The sequence below is a fragment of the Equus asinus genome, chromosome 21 (genome assembly GCF_041296235.1).
Source record: "Equus asinus isolate D_3611 breed Donkey chromosome 21, EquAss-T2T_v2, whole genome shotgun sequence".
In the NCBI taxonomy this organism is placed as follows: domain Eukaryota; kingdom Metazoa; phylum Chordata; class Mammalia; order Perissodactyla; family Equidae; genus Equus; species Equus asinus.
In genome coordinates, this window is record NC_091810.1 from 87,793,679 (window position 1) to 87,813,820 (window position 20,142).

The following is a 20,142-nucleotide window of genomic DNA, read 5'->3' on the forward strand; positions in this document are numbered from 1 at the left end:
TCCAACTGAATATCTTCTTCAAATCCTTAGCCTTATTTTAAATTGAGTATTTACCTTTTTAAATTATGGAATTGCAAGAGTTCTTTATATATTCTGGATGCTTGTCCTTTATCAGATATATAATTTGCAAATATTTTCTCCCATTCTGTGGGGTTTTTTTTCACTTTCTTGACAGTGTCTGTTATGGACTGAATGTGTCCTCTCAAACTTCGTATGTTGAAGATACTTCAAGAGGGGGCCTTTGAGAAGTAATTAGGGCTAGATGCGGCCATGAGGGTGGGGCCATCCTGATGGGATTCATGCCCTTACAAGAAGAGACACCAGAGAGCTTGCTCCCTCTCTTTCCTTCATGTGAAGACACAAGAAGGAGGCAGTAGTCTGGAAAAGAGCTCTCACCAGGAACCGAATGGGCCAGCACTTTAAATTGGACTTCCCAGCCTCCAGAACTGTAAGAAATAAATTTCTGTTCCTTAAGCCACCCAGTCTATGGCATTTTGTTATGGCAATCCGAACTAATATAGTGTCCTTTAAAGCACAAACGTTTTAAATTTTAAGTCCAATTTATTCATTTTTTATTTTGCTCTTTTACTTTTGGTGTCTTATCTAAGAAAACCATTGAAGATTTGTGCCTATGTTTTCTTTTAAGAGTTTTATAGTTTTAGCTCTTACATTTTGGTCTTTGATTGGTTTGAGTTAATTTTTGTATATAGTGAGAGACAGGAGTCCAACTTACTGTTTTACATGTGGATATCTGTTGTCCCAGTACCATTTTTTGAGAAGACTATTCTTATTCCAATGAATTGTCTTGGTACCCTTGTCAAAAATCAGTTGACCATAAATGTGGGTTTATTTCTGGACCTTGAATACTACGCTGTTGATCTGTGTACTTGTCCTTATGGCAGTGACAGTCTTTTTAACTCGCTTTATAGCAAGTTTTGAAATCAGAAAACGTGTCCTCTAACTTTTTTCTCCTTTTTCAAGATCATTTTGGCTATTCTGGGACCCTTACATTTCCATCTACCCTTTAGGATCAGCAATAAATGGTACCACAATAAATGTCTTTTTAAAAGCACTTTCTAGTTCTGCTTCTAGTATAACCATTTAGTTCCTACTGAACCAACACTCTAGCGGATAACAACTCTAAATTCTGGATAAAACATAAAAAATAACTATCTCAAAGCAAAAGAAAGATACCAACAGAGTTGTACTTGTTTAGCCAGGTGAGTTTCCCATTTTCTATGGCATTTAGCCAGAAGGGAGGCACCAGTCTATGCTATGCAAGGCGCTAAAACTCCCACAGAAAACACAGTCTTACTGGCTTGAAGAACTAAATAACAGAGTTTGGGATAAACATGATTGCTATAAAGGGGGGAAACTGGAAGAAGGAGAGACTCAGACAGGGGAAACCCCAGATTCTGTGCATAAACTGTGTCTAAATCTTTGACTGACTCCTGAACCACACATACATGGGGCAGATTTTAAGAATCCCAGCTAAGGCTAAAAAATTTTTTACTAAATTGAGGTTCGAGTTGCCACTCCATCACAAGGAAGACATAGTTTGCAGTTAGAATCCAATGAAGTTAAGTGCCTACTAACACAAAAAGAACAACACTCTTTGGGAGAATATAAACAAGTCCAGAGTCTTTACAACATATTTGCAATGTCCAGGATATGTTCAAAATTACTTGACATAAGAAAAAACAGAAGAACATGACCCATTCTCTAGGTAAAAGGCAATCAATGAATTTGACCCTGAGATGACTCAGATGTTGGAACCAACAGAGAAGAATTTTAAAGCAGCTACTATAACTACACTTAGGATGTAAAGGAAAATAGTCTGACAATGAACAAAAAGACAGAAATTTTCAGTAAAGAAAGAGAACCAAATGCAAATTCTAGAACTGAAAAATGCAATATCTGAAATTAAAAATTCGTTGGATAAGATAAACAGCAGAATGGTAATAACAGAAAAACGTCAACTTTAAGTTAGATTAATAGAAAATTTCCAACATGAAGAATACAGAGGAAAAAGGGTAGGGAAAAAAATTTTTAAAACCTCAGGACTCACATAGCAATATCAAAAGATCTAACATACATGCAATTGGAGTTCCAAAAGGAGAGCAAAACAAGAGATAGAAAAAAACTTGCAGATACAAAAGCCAAAACTTTCACAAATTTGGTGAAAGACGTAACTTTAGAAGTTCAGTGAACCACAAGCAGAATAAATAGAAAGAAAACCACATCTAGGCACATCATAGTCAAATGCTAAAAACCAAGATAAAAGAATTACGGTTTGTCTTTTTATATTTAAGATTACTTCTTAACACAGACTCCTAAAAGCCTAATAACATGGCCAAAAGAAATCAACATTTTAAAATTTCCTCATAGATACTGCCAAACAGCTTCCCCTCAAAAATATTAGTGTGGCTGAAGCACAGTGGGTACAAATAAGAGTGACAGAAATAAGAACAAAAACATATGCAGGGACGTAAAGTAGGTAAGGAGTTTGGGACTTTATTCTAATATAAATAGAAGTTGTTTAACAGGTTTTAAGCCAGGAAAAGACCCAGTTACTATACTTCAGAGTATTTATCTTAAGAAAGTAAATCTAAAGAAACAAAAACTTAGCTGACTAAAGAAATTCATTGGATGTCCAACATCATAACTGTATAGATACAGATATACCTATGTATGTGTATTTATATATATCATGTATATAAACATACACACATCACATATATAAAACCACCAACAAAAAAAAAGACTTACATATCCAGCAATAAGAAAATGGGGAAATGTTTAATAAATTATGATTCAGAAATGCAATGAAATAGTATGAAGCTCTAAGAATAGTATTTATGAAGACTGTCAAAATATGCAAAGTGTACTTTGCATTTGGTCAAAAAAGCAGAAAAGAAAATTATATGTGTACTAGCTTTGTAACTATAAAACATAAGTGTATGAACAACTAATAAAAAATAATATACAAAAACAAAAAGGTTATGTTAGGGTGGTAGAAATTTTTTTTCTAATTTTCAAAATCCTTACAGTATCATTGCTACATCATCATTTCAATTAAGTAAAATACTTTTCTACATCTTACTTCCAATACAATTCCCATATTGGGCCTATAATAAATATTAACTGATTTTCATCAATTTAAAAAATAATTAAAAGAAATCTCTTTTCCAAATCCTGTTGGTTCTCTTAATCTTGGTTCCTTCTGCTGCCACCAGCCAACAGCTCAAAGAAGAGTAACAATTTTCTTTTTACACAAAAGATGCTTCTAAACCAACTTCTCTAGTTCTTGCCTCTTAAACGATTCTCTGTCTCCCTCTTCTCCATTTGTTCCATAAAGTTAAACAAATTGAGAAGGTTGTACTCTATAACTAAACTTTACTCATATATTTTTTTAAAGATTTTATTTTTCCTTTTTCTCCCAAAGACCCCGAGTACATAGTTGTGCATTTCTAGTTGTGGGTCCCTCTAGTTGTGGCATGTGGGACGCCGCCTCAGCATGGCTTAATGAGCAGTGCCATGTCCATGCCCAGGACTCGAACCAGCAAAACCCTGGGCCGCCAAAGCAGAGCGCACAAACCCAACCACTTGGCCACAGGGCCAGCCCCCTTTACTTGTATTATTAACATACACTCAGGGCTGACTTTCATGACTATCTTTCCTACCCTTCAGATGCCTCGCCTACCATCAAAGACAACCTCTCTCACCTAAACCCTCATTCTCTTGCTTCATTTTCTGTCTTTTGAAGGCTTTTTTTCTATGTCACTCCTCCACTTTATGACTTGGTATCCTCTCCCTTCTTATTTTCAAGATCATTGCATCACCATTATTCCCTACTAAATATGATAGTTCTCCATATCTGCCAAGCTTGTGGTTCCAAGTTCCTTCTCCTGACCTGACTATTACATTAGATTAGAGCAGAGATCCCCAACTGTGTGCTGTGAGTAGGCTGTGGATGTCCTAAGACACTGATCTCCTCAGATCTTTGGGGCAGCCAGGAGTGGCCTGGGGCGGGTGGAGCTCCTAGCTAGCTTACTTCTGACCTTAAGCCTCCTCTGTTTAGCCCTAGTGCACCCAATAAATGTTATCATCTTCTATGTATGCCATCATGTGAAAAAAAAAAAAATGAGAAGCATAAAGGACTTTAGCAGTCATTTCTCCAAAGAAGATATACAAATAGCCATATGCACATGAAAAGACGCTCAACATTACTAATCAGTAGGGAAATGCAAATAAAAACCACAATGAGATACCACTGCACACTCATTAGGATGAAGACTATTAAAAAGAAAACAGAAAATAACCAGTGTTGGCAAGAATGTGGAGAAACTGGAAACCCTGGGCACTGTTGGTGGGAATGTCAAATAGTACATTCTACTGTGGAAATCATAATGGCAATTCCTCAAAAAATTAAAAATAGGATTCCCACATGACCCAGCAATTCCACTTCTGGTATATACCCCAAAGAATTGAAAGCAGGGTCTTGAAAAGGTATTTGTACTCCCATGTTCACAGCAACATTATTGACAATAGCTAAAACAGGGAAGCAACCCATGGGTACACCAACAGATGAACAGATAAGCAAAGTGTGGTAGATACATACAATGGAATAGTGTTTAGCCCCAAAAAGGAAGGAAATTCTGACCCATGCTACAACATAGATGAACCTTAAGGTCATTATGCCAAGTGAAATAAGCCAGTCACAAAAGACAAATACTGTATGATTCTACTTACATGAGGTATCTAGAGTCGTCAAAATCATAGAGACTGAGAGTAGAATGGTGCTGCCAGGGGCTTAGAGGAGGAGGCAATGGGGAGTTACTGTTTAATGGGTGTAGAGCTTTAGTTTTGTAAGATGAAAAGAGTTACGGAAATGGATGGTGGTGATGGTTGCACAATATGAATGTACTTAATCCCACTGAACTACACAATTAAAACTGGTTAAAGTGGGGGCCAGCCCAGTGGCGTAGTAGTTAAGTTCATGTGCTCCACTTCGATAGCCCAGGGTTCATGGGTTTGGATGCCAGGCACGGACCTACACACCACTCATCTAGCCATGCTACGGTGGTGCCCCACATAGAAAATAGAGGAGGACTGGGACAGATGTTAGCTTGGCGACAATCCTCCTCAGGCAAAAAGAGGAAGACTGGCAACAGATTGGCTCAGGGCCAACCTTCCTCACCAAAAAAAAAATAAATAAATAAGGTTAAAGTGATAACTTTTATGTTATGTGTATTCTACCACAATAAAAATTAGAAAAAAATTGAGAAGCACCAAGGCTTGAAGTATCTCTTTCATTGCTTCACAATACATATTTAAATTCTTAGAATAATTCTACAGACTATTTTTATTATTAAGCTAGACATTTTTATACAGCAGTTCCCCCTAGCAGTGAGGGATATGTTCCAAGACCCCCAGTGGATGCCTGCAACTGCAGATAGTACCAAATTCTATATACACTATGTTTTTTCCTATACATACATACCTATGATAAAGTTTAATTTATAAATTAGACACAGTAAGAGATTAACAACAACTAATAATAAAATAGAACAATTTTAACAATACACCATTATAAAAGTTACCATAGATTTTAAAAACCTCAGCATACAATTTTTTTCCTTTCCTTATTAAATCGAGAACTTTCACCTTTTAACTTAAAGGAAGCAATTTCTGTCTTCTCTTTGGCATATGTGAATTGCCAGTATTACTACTCTTGCATTTTGGGGCCATTATTAAGTAAAATAAGGGTTACTTGAACACAAGCACTGCAATACTGTGACAGTCAATCTGAGAACGGAGATGCTACTAAGTGACTAAGGGGCAGGTAGCATATATACTGGACAAAGGGATGATTCATGTCCCAGGTGGGAGGGAGCGGGACAGCATGAGATTTCATCATGCTACTCAGAATAGCACGCAATTTAAAACTTATGAACAGTTTATTTCTCACACTTTCCATCTAATATTTTCGGACAGCAGTTGACTATGGGTAACTGAAACCGTGGAAAGAGAAACCTTGGCTGAGGGGGACCACTGTACTGAAACACAGACTTCTCTAGCCTTCTCTCCAGAGTACATAGCCTACCTTAGACATACACCCTTTGAGGAAGCTGATGTTTCTTTCTCTCATAGCTATTTGTATTGTAATAGCATAAATTTTGTTCCTACCTTTTAAAATGGAAAATTGCAAACATATACAAAAGAAGAAAGGAATGATGAAACTTCACATAGCTATCACCCAGTTTAAACAATTAACCAACTCATAGACAATTTTGTTTTATCTATAATTCCACCCACTTTACTCTTCTTCCCCCAGTGGATTATTTTGAAGACAATCCCAGACATTATATTGTTTCAACCATAACTATTTCAATATGTAATCTCTACAGACTAAAAGACACTATTGAAAGACACATATTGAAAGATACTGCCAATGTCCTGCATAAATTCTTGTACTGGTGGGTCAGATTTCCGACATAAGCATTCCCACAGTAAACCATATACTAGTCACAGGAATTTTACATATATTAATTCATTCTACTATACTTCCTTACAAGTTAAATCACTTAAAAGTAGGGCTCTCAAACAATAAAATGAAGAAGAAAATGGCTTGAATAGTTTGTTCCAACTGTGACAGGACCACTGATCAAGGATGCACTTAGACACCACTCAGGAAAAGGCGGAGAAGAGTCACGCTCTCACTCTCCCCCACCCCTCAGAGGCGAATGACTCCACAGGATACAAGTTATCTGGTATATGATAACACAACACAGTAATATTATATAATTATTATTATACATAAAGTTATTCATGTAGTTGCATATTTTATAAAACAAATGCAATAAAACTAGCTCAATGTAGAAAATTTTTATTCAACTGTCCTTACCTTTTGTTGGACTGAGATTCTGATCTATAAATCCTCTTAGTTCTGCATTTGTGGAACTCAAACCAACCTAAATAAAATAGTTTAAAAAATTAAAAAAACAGGATCTTAGGTATTACGTGATCACTTAATAAGCTATTTTATACCTACCACCAGACATCCATATCAATTATTACATATAGTCACATAAAAATGAATTAATTATATCAACTATAGGAGTAGGATTTTTTAACAATGTTGCCATATTGCTTGAAATGGGAAAAATACGATTTCCAGATTAAGATAAAAATTAAATGACTTATGAGCAGAACTGAGATCTACAGATTTTTACTAATGCTTTTTTGAAAGCAAGTAATGTGGCAGCTGTGAAGTTGCCAACAGACATCCCAAAATTCCACCCTCATTGCTTCCCTTAATAATCACTGCCTATAATGCTTTTCAACATTAGGACATGTAATGGATCAAATAAAGACCATTAATACCACAAGGCAGACTTGAGGCCCACAGGCCTCAAGTCCAACTGCTCAGGTTCATACGCTGGCTCGTCAAGCTGACCACGCGTGTGGCCATGGTCATATACGCTCTCTGTCTCAGTCTTCTTATCTGAAGATCGGAGGGTGCTAGAAGTACTTACCAATTCAGGTTGTTAGAAAGATTAAGTAAGATCATTCATGTAAAGCATAGAGGACAGTGCTTGACACAAAGTGCTCAACCCACGCTAACATTTATTGCTATCAGTATGATACTGGAGGGACTACCGAGAGCAGGTGTGTTCATAAATTCAGCTTTAGACAATATATTTCATTTAATGTGACGTCCACTAGACTACTTGAAATTATAGAGCTAAATATGGTAGTGTCGTCAAACAGAGTTCTAAAAATTTATTATAGAGCCAGGAGAAAAAAAAACTCTTCATCTTTGAAAACTCAACACAAAGCAAGCATCCAATAAATGGTTCTACTATTACTATTATATTGTTGTTTTAATCCTTGTAGTTTTGTGATGTTGAAACATCAATGCTAATTTAGGACCTCAAACGTCCTTTCAAAGTACTACCACACCAAAAGGACTGTACAGCACACCAAGCTCTACCACTTTCTATCTGTACACTGGACTTAGGTTTCTAAACTACCCACTGCTGTAACATTATTCTTCATAAGCACTCATTTGATACTTTACAATTTCATAATGTAAGAGCAAATTATTTCATTATTTGGTAATTCAATGCTCTACTAATAGCTGTTTCTTTTTGTTTTATGTTACCAGAAATATTTCTACATATCATTCACATCATGAAAAAGAAATTCTGATGCAAACCTATCTCTAGCATCTAATACTAAATTTTTATGACAGCAGCTGAGACGAAGACTACAATATAGTTAAAATACAGCTTCTTAACTCTATGTACATAACGGTGTAGATTCTTAATTCTGTCTACTTTCTTCTAAGTATTCTGTCAGAAATAAACCCCTTGCAACAGATTACCCCCACATGGATCTCCAGAGCGGCTCACAAATATAAAGTGCTCAATCTGTAAATGCCAAGAGTTTAGTGTGGGATCACTAACAGGCCTCCCCTTTTAATACTCTTCTGCTATTAAAAAAAAGAGGAAGACAAAACTTTTCTTGGTGTTCTACTGTAAAAAGAAAGCAAAGAAGGCAAAGAAGTCCTTTAATATATTCCATGCTTAACACAATGTGACCGTTTAATACATGTATTACAATAGCTTCAAAGCCATCAGCTTACATCTTGTTATTATACAAAGATAACGGCAAAAACCTCAACTAAAACCACACAGTCACAGTCGAGAGTTCACAGTTACCGGGTTACTGTTATGTTTAAACACCTGCTCTTCATGTTCAACTTTTGCAGTGTAAAGCAGCAAACGAATTTTTAAGCAAACAAAACTTTTTAAGCCGTTGTACACCTGCACCTTAATATCCAACAAATTATACTCTAACAAGACAAAGGTAAATTGTGAGTTAATATTGTATGCCAATTTTGGTCTTATAGATGGAGGTGTTAGCATTTAGAGCTTATCTAAATACTACTAAAATCTATTTAATTAAAACTCCAAAAATGTATCAATTTCGGCTTCCATAAACACTTTAAAGACTCAAAGAAAAAGTAGATTACTTGAGAGAAGAAAAAGTTGGCTAGGAAAGGAATTTAAAAAGATTAGTTATTCTTTCCTTATTCTATTTAAAAAGGATCTTTCTATGATGTATCACAGAGCAAGAGAGAAAAGAGAACTCATTTTATGTAAAATTTTTCATCTAATAAGGTACTGAGAAGAGTTTTCTATCTGGATATTCGAACACTGTGTTGCATGCTCTAAGTAGTCAATAAATGTCTACTGAATAAAAAACATCCAAGCACAATTTTTAAGAATCAAACCATATTCCCCAATAACAGCATTACAATTTCACTTATATTTAACATTCTAGATTGACATAACTGAAAGAAAAGAGGATTCACACTGAGATGATCTGTGCTCAAGGTTCAGCTCTATCATTCACAAGAAAGGTGATCTTGAAGCAGTCACTGCAAAATGAGGGTGACAACACATATGTGTGTGACAAACTCCAAGAGCTCCTCGGATCAATTGAATAATTAGGTGAACATGGTGTTAATGGCAAAGCAATATTCAAGCGGGGGTTGTTATTCATATGGCAACGGCTTTTAACACTTCAACACTGACACAGAGAACTTATTAAAGAGAAATGCAAATGACCAATAAACATACAGAAGACCAGTTTGACCTAAGTAGCAATCAGAGAAATGTAAAAAAAATCACATACTATTTTTTTGCTGAGTAGATTGGCAAAGACTAAAAAGAAAATAAATGGAAATGGAACTCTCATACACCACCAGTGCGTATGAAAATTGGTGCAATCTTTCTGAAATGCAATTTAGCAATATGAACCAAAAGCCCCAAAAAAGCAAACATCCTTTGGGCCAGCAATTTCGTAAGACTTTGCCTCAGGGAAATAATCCAAAAAGTAAGCAAAAATAAATGAAAAGTTTAAAAAAATGGAAATAACTTAATGGCCAATATTAAGAAACTGGTGTAATGTCTATACAATAGATAAAACAGCCATTTAAAATGATGTAGTGATAACAAGAAAGACCATCATAGAGATTAAGTTAAATAGTGGGCTACAAAAACAGTATGACCTCATTTTTGTTAAAAAGCATATAATATACATACATTTTGGTTTATATATATATACACATACACATTTTTTATATACCAGATGTCATTCCAGGCAAAACTTTGCTGATAATCTCTAGGCTAGTTTCTTTTCTTTATCTGTATTTTCTAATTTTTCTGTAATGAGTACTATGGCTTATATATTTTTTTAAAGATTCTTTCACAGGGCAAAAATTACACCTCAAATTATCTTTCAAATTCTTTATTGTGTATTGGGTGAAACTAGGTTAGAACACACCTGTATTTTCAGTCTAGAAGAGTATCATTGGATACTAGATACCGTTTGGTAACAATTTTATCCCAGATACGATGGATATATTGCCAGCTCTGCAGAACTCCTTTTGCAAAAATCCATCTCACAGTCCACGTAGTCCTGGTAGGAACCTCAGTTGTGCCATAGCAGCAGAAGTGGACCCAAGACCCAGACCTGGCCATTTATGGTACCCCACTTCTTTCTCCACACTGGCTTGTCTGAGCATGTGGGCCAAACAGGGTCACCCAAAGCTTCTCAATGGAATTTGAAATATAAATGCCAAAAAAGAAAAGTTCCTTCTCTTCTTCTGAGGTAAGCATTATAAAGCCAATGTAGGCTTATATCTACATTGATCCCCTGAATCCAGATGTGTTTGAAGCCAGAGCACTCTAGACTTTTCGGTTATGTGAATCAATACATTCCACTTTTTGCCTTAAGCTATTTTGAATAAGCTCTCTATCACTTGCAACCATAAGAGACCTAGTATAGCAAGGATAAGGCAAAGTAATTCTTCATAAAAAACTGTTCTCATAAGAGAAATGCAAAATGAGAAACAGAAAATAAAGATGTAAATATCTGAACATATGTTTAATGACACCTCCATAAGACCTGGGCCATCTCTTCCATATCTGAGTCACTTCTCAGTGGCATGTGACACATTGATCACTCGCTCCCTCCTTCTTGAAACACTTTCTTCCCTTGACTTTCAGATCATCAGGACAACACTGCTTCCTTCCTTTCTGGCCATTCCTTGAGTCTCCTTTGTACTTCAACTCCTCCCCAGCTGTTGGAGGATCCCTGTGCTCAGACCTTGGTCCTCATGTATTCTCCATCCACGTACATACTACGTAATCTCATGTAGTCCCACCGCGTTAAAATAATTTAATATAAAATGACTCCAAAATTTCTATATCCAGCCCCAAGCCTTCCCCTGAGCTCCAGAGTCACTTATCAAACTGCCTAGCCAATATCCCCATCTGGATGTTTTTTGGTCCCTCAACTTCAATATGTTCAAAACAATTTCTGAGTTTGCCACAAAATCCTGCACTTCCCCAAGAGTTTCTCTCCACATTAAATAGCACAGCCATTTACCCAGTTCCAGAGGCCAAATACTGAGAAGACTTCTTTAACCTCTCCCCTGTATCCTAATTCCTGATGGCTGTCCTTTCAAATACATCCTAGACCCAGCCACTTTTCCCCGTCTCCAATATCATTACCTCAACCTGAATCACCAAACTCCGCTGTCTGAACTACTGGGATAAGTACCAAATGAGTCCCTCGCTTCTGCTATGTCCCTCTTCAGTCTATTCACTCAGTAGCCAGAACAAACTTAAAGATGTTAAGTCAGGCCATGCAACTATCCTCAAAACCTCCTCACTGACATTTAAAATCCACACCCCTCACCCCAGTCTTCGAGGCTCCACGTGATCTGGCTCCTGCTTGCTTTCCAACTTCATCTCCTATCACTCTGCATTGTTTACTCTCTTCCATCTATAAACTGCTCATCTTGCTGGTCCTTGAACAACCACACTTTCACCCGCCTCTATCTGGAGTGCTCTTTCTCCAGATAGTCACACGGCTGGCTCCTTCTTGGATCAAGACTCTAGCGCATTTCTCTGTCTAAAGGTGATTTTCTTAAAGAGGACTGTTCTGAACACCTAGCTGAAAGAGCTTTCCCTCATCCCCATCACTCTTTCTCCTCTCACCCTGTTTTATTTTTCTTCAAAACACATAACATCACCTGACATTATATATTTATTTATTGTCTTCTCTCACTACACTACTCTAAGCCCCAAGAAGGCAGGAGCCTAGAGCAGTGCCAGGCACGTATATTTGTTGGAGAAAGGAGGGAGGGCAGAGAGGAGAATAAATTGCCCTTGGTGGTGTAAACTGGTATAATCCTTTCAGTATGTATCTTGACAAAACATATTAAAAGTCACAAAAACGTTCTTATCTATTGCAGAATGGCTAGTGAACTTGATTGGGTATTTTGAGACAGTCTATTTCAATTCTTTCCCGCAAGCCTCAGCACCTTCTGAGGCTTGATCTCTCCATGTCCGTCACTCCAGGGTATCAGAAGAAAGTCGGCTCATCACTGTCCGTCCCCCTCTAGGCTGCTATAGCAGAAGGAGAAACGCATTGCCCGCTGCCTGATTTCTTCCAAACATACAAACAAAATAAAATAACTAATAACTAGAGTATAATTACCACTGGTTCAAATGCTTTATGTTACTTTATGGAAACAATTTTTAACATAGCAAATGGTACACACAGCTAGGAAGATTATATAGATTCAAGGTATATTTTAAGCCAAAATATCTTGTTGCTCGGGATAACTTTTACATCACCTTTTTTCCAAAGGAGAGAAAATCACGATAATATCCTGCAAGAAAACTCCTAATACATGGACTAAAACTTTGGTTCTTCTTTTCCCCAAACAGTACTTTAACAAACATATACAAGAACCTTAGATCAAAACAGACTACTCCTGATAATTTATCCCAAGAAAATTAATTAGATGACAATGAAGCAAAATCTCTATCTGCTTACAGCTACTAATGCATGTTAAAAGCAAGGGTAATAGCTGGAAAATACAGATAAGTAATGGGACTCTTTTAATGCTATTCTTTAGATGTACAATGAGTAGTATTTGGAACTATTTGTCTGGCACACAAGGAGACCCTCTGATGCAACACAACGCTTGTGTCTCCTGGTTACAACTAACCAAACCAAGAGTGGATATCAGACTCAAGCAGTGCCAGAGGTCCTCCCAAGGAGACTGAAATTGCAGCTGACATAGGCAGACAGGATGTGTCAGGCTGCCTCCCTCCCTTCCTTCACTCTCCTCTTTCTCTGAACAGGCTGGTTCTGTAAGATGTACACCAAGATGCTGACTGGAGAACTGAGGAAGATGATTTGCAGAAAGACAGAGTAATGAAGCAGATGCACAGAGACAAGCAGAGATGACAAAGGAAAACCAAATACGGCTTCAATTCCCAGTAGATTTCAAGTTCCTGGACTCAGATCTTTCTGAGGGCCCACTAAATTCCTACTCTTGAATTCCTTGAGACATCCCTCTATCTTTATAATAAATTCCCTTTTTGTTTAAGGTAGCCTCAACTGGTTTCTGTTACCTGAAATCAAAGATTCCAACATAATAATCTAGGAACATTAGAGCAATTAGAATAAGTTATTTCCTTGTATGTTGTACTACTTATTTTCTGGCATAATCCTTCACCATAACTGGAAACAAACCCACTGACATAGAGTGATAATTAGAATGTAACTTGAAAGAAAGCAGATTCATAAACAATAGTCTCAAGCAGAGGAAAAAAATGGAATAACTTCTCTAAAACATCTGAGGTCTAAGGTCCCCTCGGTAATCATCTCATTGAGGACAGCAGGCTTCTTCTGAACGTTTGAGTTCACACCTTTCCCTGAGTAAATCCAAGGGAAAAAATGAGCCAAAGAAAACAATGACTTTCTCAGTAAGGCCAAGTAACTCTCCAGCAAGTACCAAAACAAATTTATTACATTACCAAAAAAGGAGGGGGGTGGGAACTCTCTGGAGACAGCAATTTTGCAGCTGTTGAGAAGGAGCAACATACAAGAATGCCACCCCGCCCACTGAGGTACAATATTCAATAGCATTAAGGTTTACTGTGTCATTCTTCACATAAACAAAACAATTATAAATTAATGCCAGTAAATTAAATTGATTAATCAGAATAGAGAAGAAAATATGCATAGGAAAAAGCACAACTCACTTTTAAAATACTTACATTTAAAAATTTACAAATACTTACATTTTTTGCCGTCATGTCAAATTGTATTCGTTTTAAAATTCTGAAAAGCCATTAAAAAACAAACAAAACACAAAAATAAAAAAATTTCCTCTTCAATAATTCTTTAAAAGATCATCCTGTTAAAAGGGGAAAAAAAGAGGGAATAGTAATGTAATAAAAATAATAATAGGCAACATTTATGTCATATTTACCATGTGACATGCACTGTTCTTTAAGTGAATGGTCTAAATTAATCCTCACAACAATACTACGAGATGTGTATCATTTTAATCCTCATTTCCCAGATAAAAATTGGAGTTTAAAAATTTTATTTTATTTTTTCCTTTTTCTCCCCAAAGCCCTCCGGTACATAGTTGCATATTTTTAGTTGTGGGTCCATCTAGTTGTGGCATGTGGGATGCCGCCTCAGCATGGCTTGATGAGCGGTGCCATGTCTGTGCCCAGGATCCGAACCGGCGAAACCCTGGGCCACTGAAGCAGAGTGCTCGAACTTAACCACTCGGTCACAGGGCCGGCCCCAAAACTGGAGTTTAGATATAAATAATTTGACCAAATCAACTCAGCTAACAAGTAACAGAGCCTGGGCTTTGAAATATTATACCATGTTGTTTTAGATAATCCACTGAAAGAAACATGAGGGCTTCTTGGAGAAATAGCCAATTCCAGGTCTGGGGCAGGAAATGTACAAGACAAGCCTAGAACATTTTATTGTACCTAAAGTAAGGAAGGGCTCAAACGATGGAGACCTCTCAAAGATAGGCAGGAGCCAACTTAAAGGGCCTACAACTGGACAATTTGGGACAAGTGAGCACCAAAGTATATACTGATAGTAACAGATTATAACAGACTATAAACCCACTGAATAAAATAAAAACGCAGGAGTCCATACTGATAGAAACAAAAGGTAAGGAAGAAGGGAAAGCTATTCTTTGCAATACAATGTCAACCAATAAATATAAGGAATGATGCAGTTAGAAAGCCATCTGTAAACATCATAATAAGAACTGATTAGGGAAGAATCATGAATAGATGCTAAAACTAGTGGATGAAAGTTGGTGAGAAAAAGGATATTTCCATAGTCTTGAAATATCTCCCCACAAAATACCTATTAATTCAGATTTTACAGGGAACAAACCCGGCACACACCATTTTAGCCAACGTGATCAAAGCTACCATGTGACCACCACCAACAGGACAAACCAACACCTGGATCTCTTCAAGTACACTGAGAGGAGTATTAAATCACTTCAAGGTATTTCCGCCCAAAGTGCATAATCTAAATCTAATCATAAGGAAATATCAGACAAATTCAAATTGAGGGACATTCTATAAAATAATGGTCTAAACTCTTCAAAAATGTTAGTATCATGAAAGACAAAAGATTCCTGACAAATATCCCAGATTAAAAAAGACTAAAGTCACATGAAAATTAAATTCAACACATGATCCCAGACTGGATTCTGGACCAGAAGAAATAACTGCTATGAAGAGTATTATTGGAGGAATTGGAGAAATCGAAATATGGTCCACAGACTAGATAATAGTATTGCTTCAGTGTTACAATTTCCTGCTTTTGATCAGAGTATCGTGGGGTTTTTTTAAGTGAATGTCCTTGTTCTTAGAAAGAATACATCAAGATGTTTAGGAGTGTAGGGGTATGATAGCCACTTACTTTCAAATGAAGAAAAAAATATATAATCTATATATAGAGAGAAAGTAGGAATGATAAAGTAGATGTGGCAAAATGTTGACAACTGGTGAATCTCGGCAAAGGGTATTCACAGATTCTTTGCTCTACTTTTGCAACTTTTATTTTAAAATTATTTCAAAATTAAAACTTTAATAAGACATTCAAGGGGAACGATAAAATAAAATTTAATCTTGAAAAGACCATAAATAATGAGGGCTTAAAGAAATGGAGCCTCCAAATGTCTGCCTTATAGGCTAGAATGTGAATCTTTAAGTGAAAACTTGTAGAAAAAAAAGATGTATTTGCTTTTCAATAAAACACTGAGTTTGCAATTTTTCAGTGATAGAGAAAATAGAAACATGAATAGATCTTGAGGCTACTATACTAAGGAAAGTATGTTAGAGGGAGAAAGTCAAACACCATTGATTTCATTGATATGTGGAAGATACAACAACAAACAAACATACAGACACAGAGAATAGACTGATGGTTACCAGAGGGGAAGCGGGGAGGGGTAAAGGGGCACATTTGCACCGTAACAGACGGCAACCAGACTTTTGGTGATCAATACAATGTAGTTTATACAGAAGTTGACATATAATGATGTACACCTGAAATGTATCTAATGCTATAAACCAGTGTTATCGCAATTAAAAAATAAATTTAAAAAATTCAAGTAAGATCTGAACTATACCTATGATTTTTGCTTTCCCACTGTAGCTTCAGATTTGTTCACAATGTCTATCATGACCTAATATGAAAATCAAGCTCCTACATGGGGCTGGCCCCGTGGCCGAGTGGTTAAGTTCGCGCGCTCCGCTGCAGGCAGCCCAGTGTTTCGTTGGTTCGAATCCTGGACGCAGACATGGCACTGCTCATCAAACCACACTGAGGCAGCGTCCCACATACCACAACTAGAAGAACCCACAACGAAGAATATACAACTATGTACCAGGGGGCTTTGGGGAGAAAAAGGAAAAAATAAAAAATCTTTAAAAAAAAAAAAATCAAGTTCCTACACTACAACTGTTTTAAATTTATCAATTATTTATTTCCTCTTCAGTATTATAAATAGGAGATAAATAATAAAGCACAAGTTCCTGATATTCCATTCACCAAACTACCTGACACATTAAAACTAAGAATTTAAGGCTAAAATCTAAGTATTTCACTTTGAGGATTAATGTTTTAACCAAGCTTGACCTAACAGATCTAGACAGAACTCTGCACCTAATAGATATGAAACATCAAAGAGATGCGTAAAGAAAGGACATATTTACAAAATTTGTCCACGTACAAAATCACCAAAGAAGTAGCAACAAATTTCCAAGAGGCAATTCCACAATGCAATTAAATGAGGAAACAGCCATTTTAAGAAAGCAGTTAAAAGTCATGGATTTAGAAAATAAAACTATATTATTGTACAAACCACCCATGAATTAAAGAAAGAAATTTGAAATATTTAGAACTGAATGACAAGGAAAATAGGCATTAAAAAAACCAAAATATTTAGAACTAAATGACAACAAAAACAACAATAAAACTTGTAAAGTACAGCTGGAATAATACGCAGAGGTAAATTTATATTTCTTTTCATTCATTAAGCAACCAACTTAAAAGCTTAAAAAGATCAGCGGGAACTCAGAGAAAGAAGAAAAGAAAGAGCAAGAATTAATGAAATAGAAAAAAAGTCAATGCAATGGAGAAAAGAAAGTCTCTTCAACAAATGGTGCTGGGAAAACTGGACAGCCACATGCAAAAGATTGAAAATTGACCATTCTTTTTCACCACACACCAAAATAAACTCAAAATGGATCAAAGACCTAAAGATTAGGCCTGAAACAATAAGTCTTCTGGAAGAGAATATAGGCATTACACTCTTTGACATCAGTTTCAAAAGAATCTTTTCGGACACTATAACTCCTCAGTTGAGGGAAACAATAGAAAGAATAAACAAATGGGACTTCATCAGACTACAGAGCTTCTTCAAGGCAAGGGAAAACAGGATTGAAACAAAAAAACAGCTCACTAATTGGGAAAAAATATTTACAAGCCACTTATCCGACAAAGGGTTAATCTCCATAATATACAAAGAACTCACACTGCTTAACAACAAAAAAACAAACAACCCAATCAAAAAATGGGCAGAGGACATGAACAGACATTTCTCAAAAGAAGATATGAATATGGCCAATAGACACATGAAAAGATGTTCATCATCGCTAATCATCAGGGAAATGCAAATCAAAACTACACTAAGATATCACCTTACACCCGTTAGATTGGCAAAAACATCCAAAACCAAGAGCGACAAATGTTGGAGAGGTGGAGAAAAAGGAACCCTCATACACTGTTGGTGGGAATGCAAACTGGTACAGCCACTATGGAAAACAGTATGGAGATTTCTCAAAAAGTTAAAAATAGAAATACCATATGACCCAGCCATCCCATTACTGGGTATCTATCCTAAGAACCTGAAATCAGAAATCCCAAGAGTCCCTTGCACCCCTATGTTCATCGCAGCATTATTTACAATAGCCAAGACGTGGAACCAACCTACATGCCCAGAAACTGATGATTGGATAAAGAAGATGTGGTATATATGCACAATGGAATACTACTCAGCCATAAAAAAAAGACAAAATTGGCCCATTCACAGCAATGTGGATGGACCTCGAGGGTATTATGTTAAGCGAAATAAGCCAGTCAGAGAAAGACGAACTCTATATGACTCCACTCATAGGTGGAAGTTAGTATATTGATAAGGAGATCTGATCGGTGGTTACCAGGGAAAAGGGGGGGTGGGGGGAGGGCACAAAGGGGGAAGTGGTGTACCCACAACATGACTAACAAAAATGTACAACTGAAATCTCACAAGGTTGTAATCTATCATAACATTAATAAAAGATAAATAAATAAATAACAACTGGTTCTAAGTGTCCTGCTTGAAGAAGGTAACCAACAAGCAAAGCAGCAGTGTCAGCAGAGTGGAAAGAGCAGGGATTTTTCTTGAATTTAGCCTCAGTCTCAGCTCTGACACTTATTAGTTATGGGACCTTGAACGAGTGATTTAACCTCTTTGAGCTTCAGTGTCCTCGTCTGAAAAATAGGTATACTGAGGTCTTCAGGGTTATGTCAGGAGTAAATTAGATACAACCTGTCTAAGTGAAAACCATTAGATCCCCCAGGTCAATGTGCCAAATGCCCTCCAGTTCACATGAACACTGAACACTCCTCACCACACAAAAAAATTCAATTTTCAATATTTTTAAGATTACCTTATGACCTACTAAAATGTAGTTATAACAAAAAACAACGAAGTCTTTTCCATTCAAAGTACCTATTAAATTTTAGAAATCTGCGATACATCTGTCTAAGGCAGATACTGTTGCCTACCTAATGTCATTTCTTCTTCCTTAGGAGACGGTGAAGGTGGAAATGTGCCCAACTAGAAACACTACACTCTCAGTCTCCACCTCAGATGGGTTGACCATATGCCATAATTCCAGCCAATGAAAAATAAGCAGACATTTTTGGGCTGGACTACCAGATTCGGCTAGTAAATGTCCTTTTTCCCTTCAACCCATTTCTTCAATTCCAGAGCATGGTTGTAATGGCTAGAGCTCCATGCATCTGCTTCATTACTATATTCAGTATTCAATACAGTATTACATTTCCTAAGGGCTGGGCCATTGAGTGGCACTGTGTCATTCACACAAATAAAAGAAATGAACAGCATGTTACTATTTCAGCACACTACAGCAAGAGACTACCAACAAAAATACTGCTTAGCCACTCTAATGAGCTTGACAAAACAAAAAGTCATTTTGTTTAGTATTCCCTTTGTACCTTCTCACCAGAGCTACAATTGGAACCTCTAAACGTTACCTAAATGATAAATGTTTGAAATAGAGCCAAGGTGCATGGATTTCTTGAGCAAATTTACCCTGAGGTCTCTGTGCCTCAACTTATTCATCAGCAAAATAGTAATTGTATATCTACTTAATTAAATGAGGCAAGACATGGAAAATTATTAGGTCACTTACTAGCATAAGGTAAGCACTCAATCAACGTTAGGGAAAAAAGCAGTTTACTGATTTCTCATGACAAATAAGGCTTCTTCCTCCAAAATAAATAATACATAATTCACATGTACTAGTGAAAAATACTACAACATAAATCCAATTTAAAACAGAAAAAAAGTGTTTAATTGTGGTTAAGAAAAACTCTTTTTTTTAAATTAACAAGAGTAGGCAATAACACCTTTCATTAATT

General features: G+C 36.5%; 1 protein-coding gene across 22 annotated transcripts in view; it reads right to left on the reverse strand.

Moving 5' to 3' along the window:
- Positions 1–20,142, reverse strand: part of TFDP2 (transcription factor Dp-2) — a 173,226-nt gene that overhangs the window by 120,029 nt on the left and 33,055 nt on the right. For 9 of the 22 annotated variants that reach the window (XM_044754074.2, XM_044754073.2, XM_070493442.1 and 6 more), the window contains 2 exons: positions 14,178–14,293; positions 6,908–6,974 (listed from right to left, as the gene is read on the reverse strand). The exons of 3 other annotated variants lie outside the window; for them this stretch is intronic. In XM_044754074.2, the coding sequence (XP_044610009.1) occupies positions 6,908–6,974; positions 14,178–14,192 (82 nt within the window). In that variant the 5' untranslated portion in view covers positions 14,193–14,293. The remainder of the gene's footprint in view (positions 1–6,907; positions 6,975–14,177; positions 14,294–20,142) is intronic. 10 more of the 22 variants (XM_070493449.1, XM_070493454.1, XM_070493451.1 and 7 more) reach the window with 2 other exon arrangements.